Raw genomic sequence first — 17,341 nt, 5'->3', positions numbered from 1 at the left:
TTGTTCATGTCATCCAGTCAGGCGCCAGACTTGTTACTAATAGAGGGCCAAACCAATTATGATTGGCAGTCTCCGTCTGACTGAAAGCAAATTGTTTGAATCTCGGATTGAGTGGATCAATTTGGTCTGTTCTGGATCATCGTTCTGTTGCATGGTATTATTGGGCTCGATAGAAACTGGTACTGTTTTGTCAAGAGCTCAGTCTTCATCACTGGACTCTGCTGCCTTGCGCTTCCGGGGCTTCTTGAGTAGCTTTGCGACGTCTTTTTGTCCGCGCAGACGTAGAGTCATTTCCTTCATCATGTCACCCCAGACCAGATTGCCGTGGCACTTTGGGCAGTGGCCAGACACCGGCACTACGTGTTCACCTTGCTCCTTGCCCAGAAGATGTCGACTCCAGCAGGTCACGTGCCCGACACCTTCGCAGCCTTCGTTATAGCAGACGGCATACAGTCCCTCGCCGGGCGCCAGATTTTCATTGCAGATAATGCAATTGCCTTCTCGTTCGGATTTGAAGATAGACTTGGTCTTGGTGACGTACTCCTTCAGCGGTGTATAATCCAGTGGAAGGGCGTGGATACCCCAGGATTCTGTTTCAACTTTGGACGACCGAGATTGCTGCATCGTGGGCTCAGAGTTATTCAAGGTAGCTCTGGCGGGCTCAAAGTCAGGAAAAACCTCTAAGCTCTTTCGCAATGGCTCACTGGCAGTCGAGCACCATTTGTTCCATGCGTTATACGCATCTGGCGCAAAGAAGTGAAGAGTAAGGGGCCACCTAGCAAAACTGGGGACTCGCAGCAATAAGTGCAGATTTGAGAGGATGGAGGTCAGACTGTGCCGAGGTCGTTTCGCATGGCCGTTGCGCTTCTTCTGCGTCGCGATCGTGATGCGCGAGCCAGAAGGTATGTGGAGAGACAGATGCGGATTTGTCAAGGCCCACCTGCACCAGATATGTGATTAGCATGAGAGGAAATGGCCGGGAGTAGATTCATGTCCATACTCAAACTTCAGTGCCGCAACTGATCCAGGGAAGCCCGACACAAGACCGACCATCTCCCACGGTCGCAAGGTATTGCGCGACGTCCGGGCAGCGCCCCCTTTGGCTTGGCCATTATGCTGCTTCAGCCGGCGAGGCGGATGAGGAGTGCTGCCGATGTAGAGAGACGAGTGACGAACTGTGGACCGTAGTATATAGACGGTATATAGAGGTGGGATGGGTTTGGCTTGCACAGGCATGTCGACAATAGCTCGAGTGATTGTTACCCGAAATTACTTGTCGCAAGCCTCTGGGGCAATTCTGATGGGTGCAGATGCAGACGTGCAGTGGTCATTGTTTAGAAGGAAGCTTGACTTGCCTGAGCGTGCATCTGAAGCTTCTCGGATTCTGAATGCTCTACGATGGTTACGATGATATCGCTAAAGTTGTAGTGATGTCTGAATTCAGCAATGTTATCTTACCTACAAGGTAGTGCACACAGAGAGAGCATCTACGTTGAGGACCGAGGTGTTGGTCTGACAGAAATGGTGAAATGTTTACTGGCGTCACGATTTGGCGCGTGGAACGCCATTCTCCAATTCTTAGGTCCGGCTGGAGCCTTGGAGGGGCAAAGGGTCCTGGAGAGACCCTACGCAAGCAAGCACTGGCCACTGGCTTCATCTGAGAGATCGGATGTTCAATACACGTGGGGTACAAGGAATGTGCTAGTAGAATATTGAAAATAGAGTATTCAATTAATATGGTAGGAAATCTTCATAACATGTTACCCTTCAAAACGACGGTGCAATTGCAATTGCAGAGTACCTACAGGATATTCGTTGATGCGCATCGCCCAATCTCAGCAATGGCCTCTCCCGAGCGAAGTCTGTAGTACCTCGAATAACCCCCGAGAGGCTAGCAGACGAGCTCTCAGCTGGCAGTGGCGCTTTTTTACCCACCGGGACTGGGCTAGCGCCTCTGCCGCCGCTAAGGTATGAAATACGTTGTAGGGAAACTGGCATCAATCTGCCTCAATGTAAGGTACGAAGGGACCGTGTACTTTACCTTTTCAGATCGGAATGCGACAACTACCTACATGTACGATGCAAGAAGAAGAAAACCCCCAAGACGCTGTAGAAGCTGGTATCAATCGGGATATTACGGTACCATGGCTATCATATCTCTCATGTCCAGCTGATTGCTGATCAATGCTCAATATGACATCTTATCATTTTGTGACGTTCTGATCTGCCGGTTACTGATCTGGTGCATCTCAGATGGTTTTGCAATCTGTCCCCGCAGAACTGGATCTCACACTGCCCCTGGTTTTGTCCTTGAGTCCTTTTTTTTNTTTTTTTTTTTTATTCCTTCCCCTCTCAAGCTCTTCCCATGGATTTCCATTTTTTCCTAGACCAGGAATGTATGGGCCCATGGCTTTTTCTCGACTCAGAGGGGGCCAGGGGTCACCCACCTTTTCTCGACGTCACTCCTTTGTGATTGGCTGGAATGAACATGACGAATAATCTGGGGCTGACGATCCCCGCTCCGATATCAGAGTGCCAAAAGTGCCTCCCTGCGCTTGTTTCGTCGTCGCCCGTCAAAGGCCTTGCTGCATCCAAGCAAAAACTGCCAACTCATCGCTGGCCTTTACGGGTTTGCACGAGCTACAGACCGCAGATATGCAAGTTTCATCAAGGATATATCTGACATTGCTCATAGCGACAATTTTATACACCGCCTTTGTAACTCTCTGCTTACCATCCTGCACCATAATACCATGTTGCATCCAATAAATACATTTTCTTCTGCAAATGTTTCATGCAAAAGATAGTAAACCTTGCAGCCACAATCTGGGAAAAGAAAGGCTCTTATATAAAAGATTAATAATTGAATATCGGTGCACACGAACTGTCCGGCGTAATTTACAACAGGGAAATCGCACCATGCGCAATACACATATGGCACACATGAACCTAGTTGCGTCTATTCATCTTCAGCCGGCGATCCCTGCATATGGGTGTCTTGTGTCGTGGCTCGGGGCCGGGGCTTCTCATGTGTCTCTCGCTTTTAATCTTCCTCTTGTTACTGTGGACGTCATGATGGAAAAGCTAGTGGCATAGCACTCGGGTAGCGATTCATGCCACCTTTGCCCTTCTTTCCTACACTGCCCCAAAAGTTGTACTCTATATCTGGATAAGATTTGATGTACCTTTCATCGGGGTAAAATAAAATTCTCCTCCTTTGCCATCATTATCGGTCCGTGATAATGATTTCAGTTGCCAGTGCTCCCAGTACACCTGAGGATATCGAACCACATGCACGGTCGCATCGACGGACTAGTTCCTTGGTAGCCCTCCCTTGGCTGTAATTTTGACAATCCATGTAACCGGGGTCGTTGGGGTCTCTTTTATGGCAGTACATTCCCGACGTGTGATGCGTTTGTCTCCATGCAAGGAATTGAATAGGTCAAGCTGCATATGATATGATCTGATAGCGCCCAAAGCCAAGCGAATACCTCCTCGGTCACCTAGGCAGGTGCTCCTATACCGAAAACATTAGCTGGCCACGATACACAAGAGCTATTTGTTCAACCAATTCCAGTGCATGGTTGTCAGACATGACTTGCTTATATTTGACGTGATAATAAAAGGGTATCGACATTCAAGCCCGCCGATATTGATTGACATAATAACTGTTGGTGACATACCTACACACCTAATATATCTGGATGTATGGTGGTATGGTATGTAGTTAGTGTCCGCCACCAAGTACCAGTTCCAATATGTGTGTGAGCCCCACCACCCGTCTTGGAACTTGAACCTCTGGGGATTGATCGATTAATGTCATCTGGCCCCCCCAACAGCATGTCGTTGAAGTTCCTCCATACATCCGATCCGCCGCCCACCTTGTCGAACAGCATTCGCACTCCCTTTCCTTCACCCCGTTTTGGACATCCCGCTTGTCCCCTCTACACACTACATATCCTACCTAATAAGGTACGCCCTACCCTCAAACCCTATTGCTCACATATCGATCCTATTGCAATGCGCAAGGTCACAAAAGAACAGCCTCACGGTGTCTGTACCTTCAATTGCGCGCACATGACGACAAGGTTGGACGCACTCCATACAAATGCTTTGATCGCTATTGCTTTTCATTCCCCAGTTCACTATATATAAAAAGGAGTAATAAAAAACAAAAACAAAAACAAAACAAAAAAAAATGATTGTCCAAATCAAAATATAACTCAGAAAAGGTCTGTAAAAGTCTCAATTCTAGACATGCCGTCGTGAGCTTTTGCACCTGAGTCGAACGATGGCTCTAATTTTATTGTGGGGAACGGCGCCGTCTTTTCTAAGTATGGAGCCGACGTACCTATTGGGACGTATGCACACTGCAGCACTTGGACTGACTTTCCATGTCGACCAACCGTCGTTTCCCGTCCGCTGCTGGGACTGATGACTGTGGTGGTGCATGTGCCGGCCACCCTCGTCTTCCCAGTCTGTCGTCGTCCCTAACCTTACCTGATACCTCAATTCTCTCAACTGTCCTTCTCCCACATACCCTCACTTTCAACCCCCCCTCAGCATCGCGCCGAGAAACCGTACCTCGTCAAATACCGATTGAATTCATTTCCTCGACCATCGCATTCTGTGTTCCCTCCGACCGCCCCACCGATTCGGCTTGGCCGTTCCTACAGGTCTTGTACTTGCAAGGCTTCTTGATTGGGATGCGCCGACCCGCGCCGTGAATAGAGATCCCTTCCTCACTTGCATGGCGCCCATAGTGCGCCTCAGTCTTCCAATCGACCAACCCTGCGATCCGCATCACAATCCGCACATTACCGCCGTCCGCTATGGTTCAAACACCAGCAGTCGGCGCCTCTGCTAGCGGTGCAGGCAGCCTGAATGGCAGCTCCCGAGCATCTCCAGCGGTTGCATCCTCCGCAAGCCATACGACCACAACCAATGGCACCAAATCAAAAGCCAACCTCAATGGCAACGGATACCACCCACCAAATCCCCAATTGCCGCTGAGCTCCATGCGCAGCGCACCCTTAGATCTGCGCTCTGTTGAACGACGAGGTCAACCGACTGCGAGCAGAGAGACTACAAAGCGAAGCAGGCCATTCGGACTGCAAGAAGCACCCTCGTATCGTCCGACAGAGGCAGAATGGAAGGACCCTTTCGAGTACATACGCAAAATTAGTGGTGAAGCGAACAAGTTTGGATTGTGCAAGATCATACCCCCGGACTCATGGAATCCCGACTTTGCGATCGACACCGAGGTGCGCATCCCAACCACAACAGGGCTTGACAACTGTTCTGCCCGCCTTTTACAAGCGCTTTTCTGCTTCCAGAATATTAAAATAACTAGCTAACACGTTCTTGCTACTACAGAAATTCCACTTTCGAACTCGCAAGCAGGAATTGAACTCTGTCGAAGGAAGTAAGTACTTTTGGACATTCTGATTCCAGAACACAGAGAGAAGCTGACGTCCCTTCCCTTGTAGGCACACGTGCCAATCTCACATACCTTGACGCTCTTGCGAAATTTCACAAGCAACAAGGAACGAACCTCAATAGATTGCCCTATGTTGACAAAAAGCCACTCGACCTCTATCGTCTCAAGAAATGTGTTGAAGCCCGAGGTGGATTCGAGAAGGTCTGCAAAGCAAAGAAATGGGCAGAGATTGGCAGAGACCTGGGATACAGCGGCAAGATCATGTCGTCCTTGTCGACTTCGCTTAAGAATTCCTACGACAGATGGCTCACCCCGTACGAGAATTATCTTCGGCAAGCAAAGCCTGGCGTCTATCAGCAACTAGAGTTCGAATATGGTGGCCCGTTGACCCCTAGTCCGGCTCCGAGCCCCATGAAGCGCTCTACAGTGAATACGCCCTCGAGCCTCCGTGGAGATTCACCAGCGCGAAATGCAACCGAATCACTACAAGCTAGTTTTTCTTTGAATCCAATCAAACAGGAACATGAGCGGGAAATGGTCATGAACGATGCACCGACACCAACATCCGCACCGGCACCAACGTCCGGTTTTACTCCCATCAATTCAGGTGGATCAGGTGGTTTCACAGCCGTCAACGCCGGATTTACAAGCATTAATCGACCGCATTCTACCGATACAAAAAGCTTCACCCCTCCGAAGCAATACGGAAGTCCCATGTCTTCGGCCAAGAATACTCCCGATTTCCGGCCCTCTGCACTTGGACTATCAAATCCTCTTAAGCGCCAGCTCAGTACTGACAGTCTCGACATTTCCAAAAAGGAGAATGGTGCCGACAGGGATGAATCAGACAATGGCAGTCGCAGAAGTAAGCGACTTAAGCAAGGTGAGTGAGCAACTTATCCCGATATGACTTGGCATCTTCTCAGAGTTCTGCAACCTCTTGAGGGGCAAAGATCACACACTACTTTTCGATGGCCATTCCTGGAGGCTGTAGAGATGTGCCGTGTGTCAATTCACCAGATTGATACCACAGCCCATGCAGCCTTCCGTAGAGCGCTTGGCTATCGATGCGGGAGACCAATGTCACCGCTGCAATGGTTGTTGCTTTTCCGTGATCTACTGAATACAGCTAATGTAATGCCCCAACAGATACTGTCCCCACAGTTGCTGGTTCACACATGTCTTTGTTCCGTCCTCTTGGCCCACGATTACCGCGTGACGAAAACCTGCCACCCGGAGAGGTAAGCCACATCTTGCGGTGCTCTGTTATTGTAAATTATTTGGTGTATTGACAACATCGACAGCGATGTGAGAACTGTGGCAAAGGAGAAGAGACCGGTTGGGTTGCCGTCTGTGAAGGCTGCGATCTTGCCTACCACGGCCCCTGTATTGATCCTCCGCTGAAGTCCAACCCAGGACCCGAATGGAATTGCCCGCGATGCCTCGTTGGCGATGGCCAATTCGGTTTCGAAGAGGGTGGTCTCTATTCCCTCAAATCCTTTCAAGAAAAGGCTGCGGATTTCAAGCAAGGATATTTTGAGAACCGAATGCCTTTCGATCCAGTTCTCAACTGCTCTCGCCCGGTTACGGAAGATGACGTCGAACGCGAATTCTGGCGCCTCGTCACTAGTATCGAGGAAACAGTGGAAGTCGAGTACGGCGCGGATATCCATTGCACTACGCATGGTTCTGGTTTTCCAACGTCTGAACGCAATCCCACCAACCCATACTCCACCGACTTTTGGAATCTCAACGTCTTGCCCCTGCACCCGGAGAGTCTGTTCAGGCATATCAAATCTGACATCTCCGGCATGACGGTCCCGTGGGTGTATGTTGGCATGATTTTCTCCACCTTTTGCTGGCACAATGAAGATCACTTTGCTTATTCAGCAAACTACCAACATTTTGGGGCCACCAAGACTTGGTATGGTATCCCTGCGGAAGATACGCAAAAGTTTGAAGCTGCCATGAAGGCCGCTGTGCCGGAGCTGTTTGAAACACAGCCCGATCTGCTATTCCAACTTGTTACTCTTCTTACACCAGAGCAACTGAAGAAGGCCGGCGTACGTGTCTATGCTTTGGACCAAAGAGCAGGCCAACTCGTGGTGACATTTCCACAAGCATATCATGCTGGGTTCAATCACGGCTTTAATTTCAATGAAGCCGTCAACTTTGCGCCTCATGACTGGGAACCATATGGCCTTGCAGGTGTGGAACGACTCAAGGAGTTTCGAAAGCAGTCATGCTTTTCTCACGACGAACTTCTCTGGACCGCAGCCGACGGGGTTTCCAGTGGTCTCACCATCCAGACCGCCAGGTGGCTCGCTCCAGCTCTAGAGCGCATACATAAGCGAGAAATACTGCAACGGGAACAGTTCCACGCTAAGCATGTCGAAGGCAACAAGCACGCATGCGTCATTACTGCGAAGGAGCACGAGCCCTGCACCCTGAAGTTCCAGATCATGGACGAAGACGTGCCGGAAGAAGAGTACCAGTGTTCATATTGCAAGTGCTATGCTTACCTCACGAGATTCAAGTGTACCCGCTCGAACAAGTACCTCTGTATCCAGCACGCAGGTTCTCATGCCTGCTGCGATCTACCCGAGTCCGACCGCTTCGCCGGAAAAGAACATATTCTGTTCTATCGCAAGACGACGGAAGACATGAACGAGACGCATCGAAAGGTTGCCGAAAAGGCTACTCTTCCTGAGGCTTGGGAGGACAAGTATGATAAGCTTCTTGACGAAGGTGGCACACCTACGCTCAAGACTCTTCGAAACCTTCTTAGTGAGGGTGAACGCATTCCGTACGACCTCCCCTCTCTACCAGCGCTCAAAGAATTTGTTGATCGTTGTAATGAATGGGTCGAAGAGGCGACTAATTATACGGTCCGCAAGCAGCAAAACCGCCGCAAGAACGACAAGGTCTGGCAAAGCGGGATGCGCAAATCCATCGGCAACTCCTACCAGGAGCAGAAGGAGCGCGAGATGCGAAAAGTCGATAACATCCATCGGCTGATTGAGGACGCTGAACGGATAGGTTTCGATTGTCCCGAGATTACACAATTGAAGGAGCGCGCTGAAGCCATCAAGGACTTTCAGAATAATGCCGAATCGGCCTTGGAACACATCATTATCCAATCGGAGGAACAGATTGAGGAGTTGCTGGAGCAGGGTCGCAGCTTCAATGTGGACATGCCTGAAATCGACAAGTTGCAGCTTATCCTCGAACAGAAACGCTGGAATACGAAAGCCAAGTCGAATCGCACCGTCTTCATGACTCTGGATGATGTCACACAGCTGATCGAGGAAGGTGTTCGCCTGGACATTCCGCCATACAATGATCATATGAAGTTCTTCAACGAGAAGCTTGCTGCCGGTCGACAGTGGCAGGCCAAAGCCACCGAGCTGATCAATGCTGAGACGGTCCACTACCCCCAGCTAGAAGCTCTGTCGAACCAAGTCCAACATGGCGCCCTGCCGGTGTCCCAGGAAACACTTCACGCAGTAGATCAAATTCTTCACAAGCAGCGGGAGGCACATCGTCAAATATTGGATCTCATGGACCGATCCAGGGACGAAGACTACACGAAGCGGCCCAAGTATCTAGATGTCCTCGACGTTATGAAGAAACTGGAGGATCTCAACTCTAAACCCACGGGAACGCTTGATCTAGAGAGAGAACAACGTCGCCATGAAGACTGGATGCGGAAGGGAAAGAAACTTTTTGGGAAGACAAATGCACCATTGCACATTCTCAAGAATCACCTCGAATACGTCCTGGATCGCAACCTGGACTGCTTCGACATAACTAGTGATAAACCCCGACTACCCGCAGAGCCTGCATCGAGAGCCCCAAGCGAGGAACGAGACGCCAACAAAGTACCCCGCTCCTGGGATGACCCGGCTTTCAGAGAGGTTTTCTGCATCTGTCGCCGGATTGAGGCCGGCATGATGATCGAATGCGAGCTCTGCCACGAATGGTATCACGGCAAATGTCTCAAGATTGCGCGTGGCAAGGTTAAGGAAGATGACAAGTATACCTGCCCGATCTGTGACTGGCGCGTCAAGATTCCTCGCGATGCCGCTCGGCCAAAGCTTGAGGATCTGATTTCCTGGCAAGACGAAATTTCCGGTCTGCCTTTCCAGCCCGAAGAGGAGGAGATTCTGCGCAAGATCATTGACAATGCGCAAGACTTCCGCAATCACATAGCAGTCTACTGCAACCCAATCATGGCGACTGCATCAGAAGCAGAGACGCAGCGGTTCTATTTGCGAAAGATTGAGGGAGCAGAAATTCTACTCGCATTCGAAACCAACTTTTTCCGACAGGAGCTGCACAAATGGAGTCCAGTGGCACCAGAGCCACCGCCAGTATTAGACGTGTCCAAGAGCACACGAAAGCCGCGTCCGACCAAGTTGCAGCGAATGCTTGCTCAGCACGGGGTCGAGGACCCCGAGGACCTTCCAGAGAGTTTGCGTGCCAAAGCGGTCAGTTTGAAGCGAAAAGCACTAAACGCAGAAAGTGCGGGTGTAAACCCAGCAGGTGGTCCGTCGTCAAGTTCAGGACCCGGCCACAGTCCGTCGGCCCAATCCTTTGGTTCTGCAAGTCACATCTACTTTGGGCGCACGTCGCAGCCACCGACTCCGGCCCTACCTGGGAATTCACATGGCCATCCAGCCCGCAGTGCCGATTCGAATTCCTCCAGTCGACCTGGCTCTGCAATGCATGGGGGCTCGATGGATCCTGATGGCCACAATAGCTCCACTATGCAACCCGACTTCTTTCTCGGGGGCGAAGGTGGGGGTCCCGGTCCACGCTTGATGGCCAGCGATCGGGAACCGCTGTCGCTCGAAGAACGTCTTCTGAGTGGCCAAGATGATTCTTTAAATCTGAACCTGCAAAGCGAGGCCGAGAAGAATAAGGCTCTTGAGATTCTCGGTCGGACCGAGGAAGGCCGCCGCCGTGCCGAGGAAATTTTTGGGCCTGACGTCTGGGATGCTGAGAGCCGCCTCCGAGGATCGCGGAGCATGACGGGTGATGGGGATCTACGCCAAGAAGATGGGGACGACAAGGACGTCGACAAGATGTTTCTGGATCTCACCAACGCTGATGATGACGATGGTGAGGGCAAAAGAGTTGCAGTTGCTACAATGACGACGGAGAACTTTGAGGCCGAACGTGATGCCATGGATATGATGGATTCAGACTGATGAGGAGAAGATACCCAAAACAGTCATTTCCGGAGTTTGCAGTGTTTGTAAGATGGGGAGGTGTTAGGGGAGGGCGCCAAGAAAAAAAAGAATTTGTATTATTTGACTGGCAATGGCACGTCTGAATTTCACGGCGTCGTACACAAGAGTAATGGGTGAGGACAAAGGAGTTTTTTCGAGGAAAAAAGGGGGGAGGGGCGATATACATGGACTCTTCGCATTAGAGAGGCGTTACATTTGCTGTAGTACCGACCGAGCTTTTGTTTCATTTCCTCCATTACTAATTTCGTAATTGAGAATTGACGTTGTGGCTCCTCTGAAAATGGGAATTATAATCATCTTGGCATGTTGAGTGGCAAATGTAACAATATTTCGTGAATGGAATCGTGCTCTAGTAGGTCAAGAGTATCGATTGTTCCTTCCCTCCCCTCCCCTCCCCTCCCCGATCACTCTCCACTCCACCACCCCAATGGATGTGCGTCTTGTCTGTCTGAATTATGCGTCGGACTTGCATTTCGGACGACCTTATTTTCTCGACGGTAACGTTGGTGCCGACTTCCCGACTGCTTCGTACCCCTTCTATCCACCTAAGCACTCGACTCAACAATGCCGCAACCGTGGCCGTACTTTAGAGGCTGCATCGCTGCATAAGTTTGTCAAGATCATTGCTCAACCAGAGAAACACGACCTCGATCCCGCGTCTCTTCTACCTCGAGCTTTCTTGCAATGAGTGCGCAACATTTACCACGAGCATTCACCACCACAAACTCTATACTGCTGCGTGCAACCGTCCCTGTGTCAAGACAATGCGGCCTGTCAATGCTCTCGTGCTTTGCATCCATTGCTTAGCCAAATCTGTGCTGGCTCGTACAATAATCCAGCTGAGTGTTTCAAGAGAACCTCCCAGCCATGCCTCGGCTGCGATTAATCCATCGTTTGCTGGTTTTGGCATTGAGCCATCGAATTTGTTTTCATTTACTGGCACAGATGTGCCCAACTTGCTCACATTTAACCTGATCCAAAACCTGGTCAGCTATACGGACAAGGCTCCTCATATTCGTATCGGTGGGAATACTCAAGATTATCAAGTCTTTAACGAGCACCAAACCCAATGGACGTGGGTCAAGAACCACAATGCCGTCGGCCAGGGCGTCTTCCCTTCCGACCACATGGTAATCGGTCCGCGATATTTCGAAGCGGCCAACAGGTTCCCAGCTGGCACCCCAGTGACATGGGGATTGAATCTTGCGTATGCACAGGATGACTGGCCTGAGCAAATCACAACCATGGCGAGTCAAGTATTCGAGAACTGCCCGAATCTGGATCTCGTCTCGATCGAAGTTGGAAATGAGCCGGATCTGTACCTTAAGAACGGTTTCCGATCCGGTGAGTGGAACGGAAAGATATACACAGAACAATGGCTCGAACGCGTCGGCGTTCTGTACGAACAAGTCCTCCGGCCCAGAAACATCACCAGCGCCTTTTTCGAGCCGGCTTGCACGGCCTCGACCATTGGTACAACGTTCCGGATCGTTGACCTGGTGGGCTTTGGTATCGATGGGTTGGCAAACAACTCGAACGCCTCGTTCATCACGTCCTGGAACCAGCACGACTATTACTACTTTGTTGGTGTGTCGACTTATAGGCTGACGCTGGCACACTTTCAGCGACTGAGCACAGTCGAAGATCAGTTCACCGCCTGGGCTGAACAGGTTGGCCAGGCGCATGATACCCTCTACCCGTACGCGCTACGCGAGATGGGTCTCGTTGGGCCAGTTGGACTCGAAGGTATCACCGACACATTTGCCGCCGCACTGTGGACGCTCAACTTTCTATTATATGCCGCAACACTGGGTGTATCGGGCGTCCAGTTCCACATGACAGACAATAGCGCCGCGTCCGCCTGGCAGCCTGTCAAGATAGCAGATCGAGAGCCTTTTGTTCGACCGCTTTACTACGGCTACGCGGCGTTTGATCAAGTCATTGGACCAACATGTACGGCGCGGGTTGCTTCTATCGATGTGACTGATCAGCTGCTCGGGGATTATGACGGGTATGTCAGAGTCTATGCCGTATACCAGGATGAGAAATGGCATAGCTTGGTTGTGATCAACTCGATGCCGAATAATGTATCACAGGCCAGCCAGTCGGGCCTCGGCGTCATCGTAAGATTGCCAAGGAGATTGACGGGCAAGATGGTTCATTTAGCCTATCTGAGCGGACCAGGCTCCGATGCGACCACGAACACGACGTGGAACAATATCGAGTATGAAAGCAGTGGCGACGGGACGCCAACGCCCATAGATGATGGACTCAGCGGCAAATCATTCCAGGTTGGCGTTGATGGCACAATCAACATTGACGTCAGGGATTCGCAAGCTGTGGTTGTGAACCTGCGCTGGCGTGTAGGCGAGGGGCTCAGGGCAGATGACAAGGCATGTGCTGTCTTTTCCCGTGGAAGCCTTTTAACTGATGGTAATGGATCGATTGCCGGTAACGACACCGTGAACGGCGAGGAGAACATCGCGAGTGGACGCTGGAGAGGGATTCGCCATGAAGAAGGAGTCAGATTCATGATGGCTTGGATAATTCTCCTCGGTATCTTCATGTTTCGACGCATGTGAATGATATGCATGCATTACTCGGTGTTTTGAGTTAGGTTGTTATTGCTTGAGACCGGGTATGGCTTTTGGATTGCTGCTGCACTACATAGTTTTGGCATGACTTTTGTTTGTTCAAGGGTTGGAGAGCATACGTGAAACTAGAACTTGGATGGTTTTAACATGATATCTATTAGACTCTTTTGGAGAGAAATGAAGTCTTGAATAATACTAACACTTTGACGCTCATTTCATGCTTTCCACCCATTTTGTCCACTTGCGAGTAAATGGCTGGTATTAAGCAATTTCTTCGCAAACCCAAGTGCACATTTTCATTCTCGTTTTCAACCTTTTCCTCACCACAGTCCAAACTCTTGTGCATGCCCAAAGTATTGGGTTGCGACACCGAAGACACGGGACGGTTGACTTCCAGCCCAAAGGTGTGTGGTGTGAATCATCATATATAAGTTGATTGCCAGTTTTTTTCATAATGTGACGGGAGAAGAGACATGGGACAACGGTGTGGGATCTGTGACGACGGGTAACGGATAGAGGGACTGGAGTGGACTGGATAGGGTTATAAGAGTGATGGGAGTGATGGGAGTGATGGGAGTGATGGGAGTGATGGGAGTGATGGGAGTGATGGGAGTGATGGGAGCGATGGGAGTGGTGGGATAGGAGTGATGGATTGGAAAGTAGGGCGAGGCATCAAGGACGGTTCGGGAAAGGAATCAAAAGGGTCGCGGAGTCTATGGAGATGAAGAGGCACGGACACGAGTGGGATAAGGCTACGATGCAATGATGCGGGTTTCGAGCGGGTGCTGGATGGAATAGTGGCAAGGCTGTCTGTCTCAAGTTGGTGCAGCGTATGGAAATGATTCAGTTGGCAGTGTCTTGATGGCTGGGTTGGGGGAATCAAGGATGGGACTTTGGGTATGGGGGAGGAAAACGTCGAGGCACGTGGTGGGACCGGTGGATGCAAGAGAGGGACAAGGCATACGATGAAGGGTCGGTGCATGTGAGGATGATTGGAATATGTGAATATATATGTGCAGGGAGAAGAAGGATTGTTGAGGGGACTCGAGGCAGATGAAGAGTAGATGTCAACGGTGATCACGGCCAGGGAGGGGGCAGTGATATATGGCAAAGGCAGCAGGTATGGTAGAGATCACGGTGCGGGATAAGAACAAGGAGCATAGACGTGCACGGGAACAGAAGGTAGGGCTGCGGTGGGGAAAAGGTCTTTGCAATTAGGTAGGCTGGATGTCATGGGATTAGGAGTTAGGATGTCAAACATGGTGTTGATGGATAGGTTGAGGCGGTGCGAGGCTGTGCTAGTGTTGGGTAGGATATCATGTCGTGTAGCCGGGTCAAGGAATCGGGGTCGCGTTTTCTAAGTAGGTGATGGATGCTGTGCTGGGTGGAATACGGGGAACAAATCAATGTTTCGTAAGAGTGTGTTTGATGATGTGATGGAGGACGGCGGGTGACAAGGTAGTAGTAGTGTTGTGAAGCAGGCGATTCGGAGAGTTGTGGACGTAGTTGCAATGCTGGGGTCAGGCGGGAGAAGAGGATGTGATATGTTGGTTGTTTGTGATTTCGAAGGCGGTAGGGGCGAAGAGACGGTGATGGTGTTGTGACTTTGGGTATGGTGGGCAGTGTAGCGACAGTCGATGAATTCAGTGCAGTGAATAGAGGCAGTCGTGGGAATCTGTGTTGTAAAGATGCAATCAATGATGGTATTTCGTGAACAGAAATTGGAGGTTGCAACATGGACTATATATCTTGAAGACGATGCCATCGTGTAAACTTGCTTTAATTACCCAAGGGGTCGCCTTTCGGTTTCATTGCAGGCGCCTGCGGCGAGGATGACTCCATTGCGCCACGTTCACGATGTCGCCAATGGCGGTGACTGCGCAAAAAAAGCTGGGGACAGCATATGGCCGCCAAGATGGCTTGATCCGAATAATGACAGCGATCCACCGCGATCTACGACAGGGGTTGTTGTTCTTGACACCAGACGAGAAAGGTAGCGATCGCGAGAACCCCTGTGGAGATTTCCCAGCAACTAAGTGGCTCAGAGCCCTCAGAGCCTCAGATCTCCATCTACGTCTGAAGTTATAGTCTCGGCTTGTCCAATTGGTGACTTGCACCGAGGCCCTTCACCTGAAATCGGGATCTTGTCGTTTTCGCTGTCGCTGCCGATTGGGTGCTGAGGGCTCCCTGGGTTTGAGCTTGGCACTAAGCGAATGAAGATCAAACCCGATACAGTGTCAAGTCCCTGCATGTGCAACCACACAACGGACGACCTAAACCCAGTTGGTATACCATCTCGGCAGCGAGACCCGCCAACTATGCCGCAACTTAATCATAAAAGTCGGGATGGCTTTCCAGAGAAGGATGAAATAAGCTTACAAAGTGATGCCAAAGACTCAAGGCATTGCTAGCCAAGGAATAAAAAAGATCGTCTGTGCCACGCATCCAGAGACGGTGTCCACTTTGTACCTGCTTAGGACCGCGGTCGACCAACGTAGACCATGTGTTGATCTTTGCAAATGTAACAATTCATCTCGTCTCATCTCCAATGGAATTGATTGGAACTATGGGTAAGGGGAGAGATCTGATCTCGTCATGCCCGAGTATTCGGTATGAGTATTGATGGCTCGCCGTGATTTTCATGATCCAAGGTTCAAGAGTGTGCCGAATTTCCGCCACCTGACTGACCTTGGTCCACCCAACAGTCCGTTGACGTTTCATCTCCATGAGGTGCTGTGGTGGTGGTTCAAAAGCCCTGCTGTATTCATATACTCATTGAAAAGGCATTTCGCACGGAAAAGCGGCCTCATAGCGGATAGACATTCAACAGTCACCATCGATAGTCACAATGAAGACATCTCTTTCGACCATTTGAATATCAACAACTATGACATTGGCATGTCAGTAAAGCTAACACGTTATGCTCATACTATGGTTGTCATTGAGAGATGCAAAAGTTTTGCTTTGACATCTCTGCATTTGGCTTTCTGCGCTTTATTGGTCTATGACAATGACTTGCTTCCCATGCTCGCCATCATCTTCGGCGAACGGAATTTGTTTCTAGTATTATCCTTCTTCCTCTTCTTTCTTCTTTAAACACCGCTGCAACCGTGAATTTTATTCAGTGGACTAGAAAAGCCCGAGCTCAAATCCTTGATGGGCAACTTCTCTCGGAGCATTGTTTTTTGCTCAAGTACATAGGGAATTGGAACTTGAAGCCCTAAAAGCTTTTCGTGACCAAATCACGCACTGCTTCTGAATATTGGTAGAGCGTTAGTACAACCATATCTAGAGACATACATCGTAAAAGGATTGATGACCCTGATGGTTTGCCGGGCTATTAGCGATTTGTGGTGAATAAACGAGTCCTCTCTGGAAACTATACGACTCCCACTTCTCATCGTGGATTTGGACTGAGGTGCTGCCCATTACGTCAGTGCTGTGATGAGCTAACCTGTTACTGCTTTTGATTACTACCCTTATTTGTCATTTTCGAAATGATTGCAGCCAATACCATCACTGCCCTCATCACGCTGTTATCCCTCAACAGATGCTTCCGCACACCGGGAAACCACGTGATACTTCAATCGCATCCGATTAGTCAGACCTTCTCCTCAGGGCAATTCTTTCTGGATCCTATATCAGAATATAATTGATTGAATCCCTCTACCTGTTATGATTCCACCTTTCAAAGCGCATTGCTATACATTGACAATACTCGACATCTCAGTAGGCATTGATAGACAAGTAACCTCTCCATCAAATGTGCAAGCAGTGATCAAGAACAAGTAGAAACCAGCTTGAACACTGATATGCACATGTATTGAGAGACAATTTGCACCTGGCAATCTTCACTTTTACTTATGCATTTTCCCTGGAAGGCAACCGAGCAAGACCCTACATGATGACTGAGGATAAGTGATCTGCAATACATTGATCGCAGACCGCTCATATATATGCATCATTCCTCTACATTAGTTGCAAGCAAATGACTTAAATTGACTGAGCGTTTGATCAGCGGCTTGCCTTTTTTCGCCCGCCTCGGTAACCTG

General features: G+C 49.9%; 3 protein-coding genes across 3 annotated transcripts; 2 read left to right on the top strand and 1 right to left on the bottom strand.

Moving 5' to 3' along the window:
- Positions 1-198: 198 nt before the first annotated feature.
- PFICI_11607 (uncharacterized protein) lies at positions 199-1,236 on the bottom strand (the record flags this gene model as incomplete). The annotated part of the gene is made up of 2 exons (XM_007840188.1): positions 199-940; positions 1,001-1,236. The coding sequence occupies 2 exons, from the start codon at positions 1,234-1,236 to the stop codon at positions 199-201; spliced, it is 978 nt and encodes a 325-aa protein (XP_007838379.1).
- A 3,596-nt stretch (positions 1,237-4,832) lies between these two features.
- Positions 4,833-10,653, top strand: PFICI_11606 (uncharacterized protein; the record flags this gene model as incomplete). Its single annotated transcript, XM_007840187.1, has 5 exons — positions 4,833-5,264; positions 5,377-5,425; positions 5,490-6,323; positions 6,590-6,681; positions 6,745-10,653. The coding sequence occupies 5 exons, from the start codon at positions 4,833-4,835 to the stop codon at positions 10,651-10,653; spliced, it is 5,316 nt and encodes a 1,771-aa protein (XP_007838378.1).
- Positions 10,654-11,459: 806 nt separating this feature from the next.
- Positions 11,460-13,277, top strand: PFICI_11605 (uncharacterized protein; the record flags this gene model as incomplete). Its single annotated transcript, XM_007840186.1, has 1 exon — positions 11,460-13,277. One exon carries the CDS (start codon positions 11,460-11,462, stop codon positions 13,275-13,277), a length of 1,818 nt encoding a protein of 605 aa, XP_007838377.1.
- Between the last annotated feature and the right edge of the window lie 4,064 nt (positions 13,278-17,341).

This window comes from Pestalotiopsis fici (assembly GCF_000516985.1).
Source record: "Pestalotiopsis fici W106-1 unplaced genomic scaffold PFICI_Scf_9, whole genome shotgun sequence".
Classification (NCBI taxonomy): Eukaryota; Fungi; Ascomycota; class Sordariomycetes; order Amphisphaeriales; family Sporocadaceae; genus Pestalotiopsis; species Pestalotiopsis fici.
This window is presented reverse-complemented; position numbering and strand designations above follow the sequence as displayed.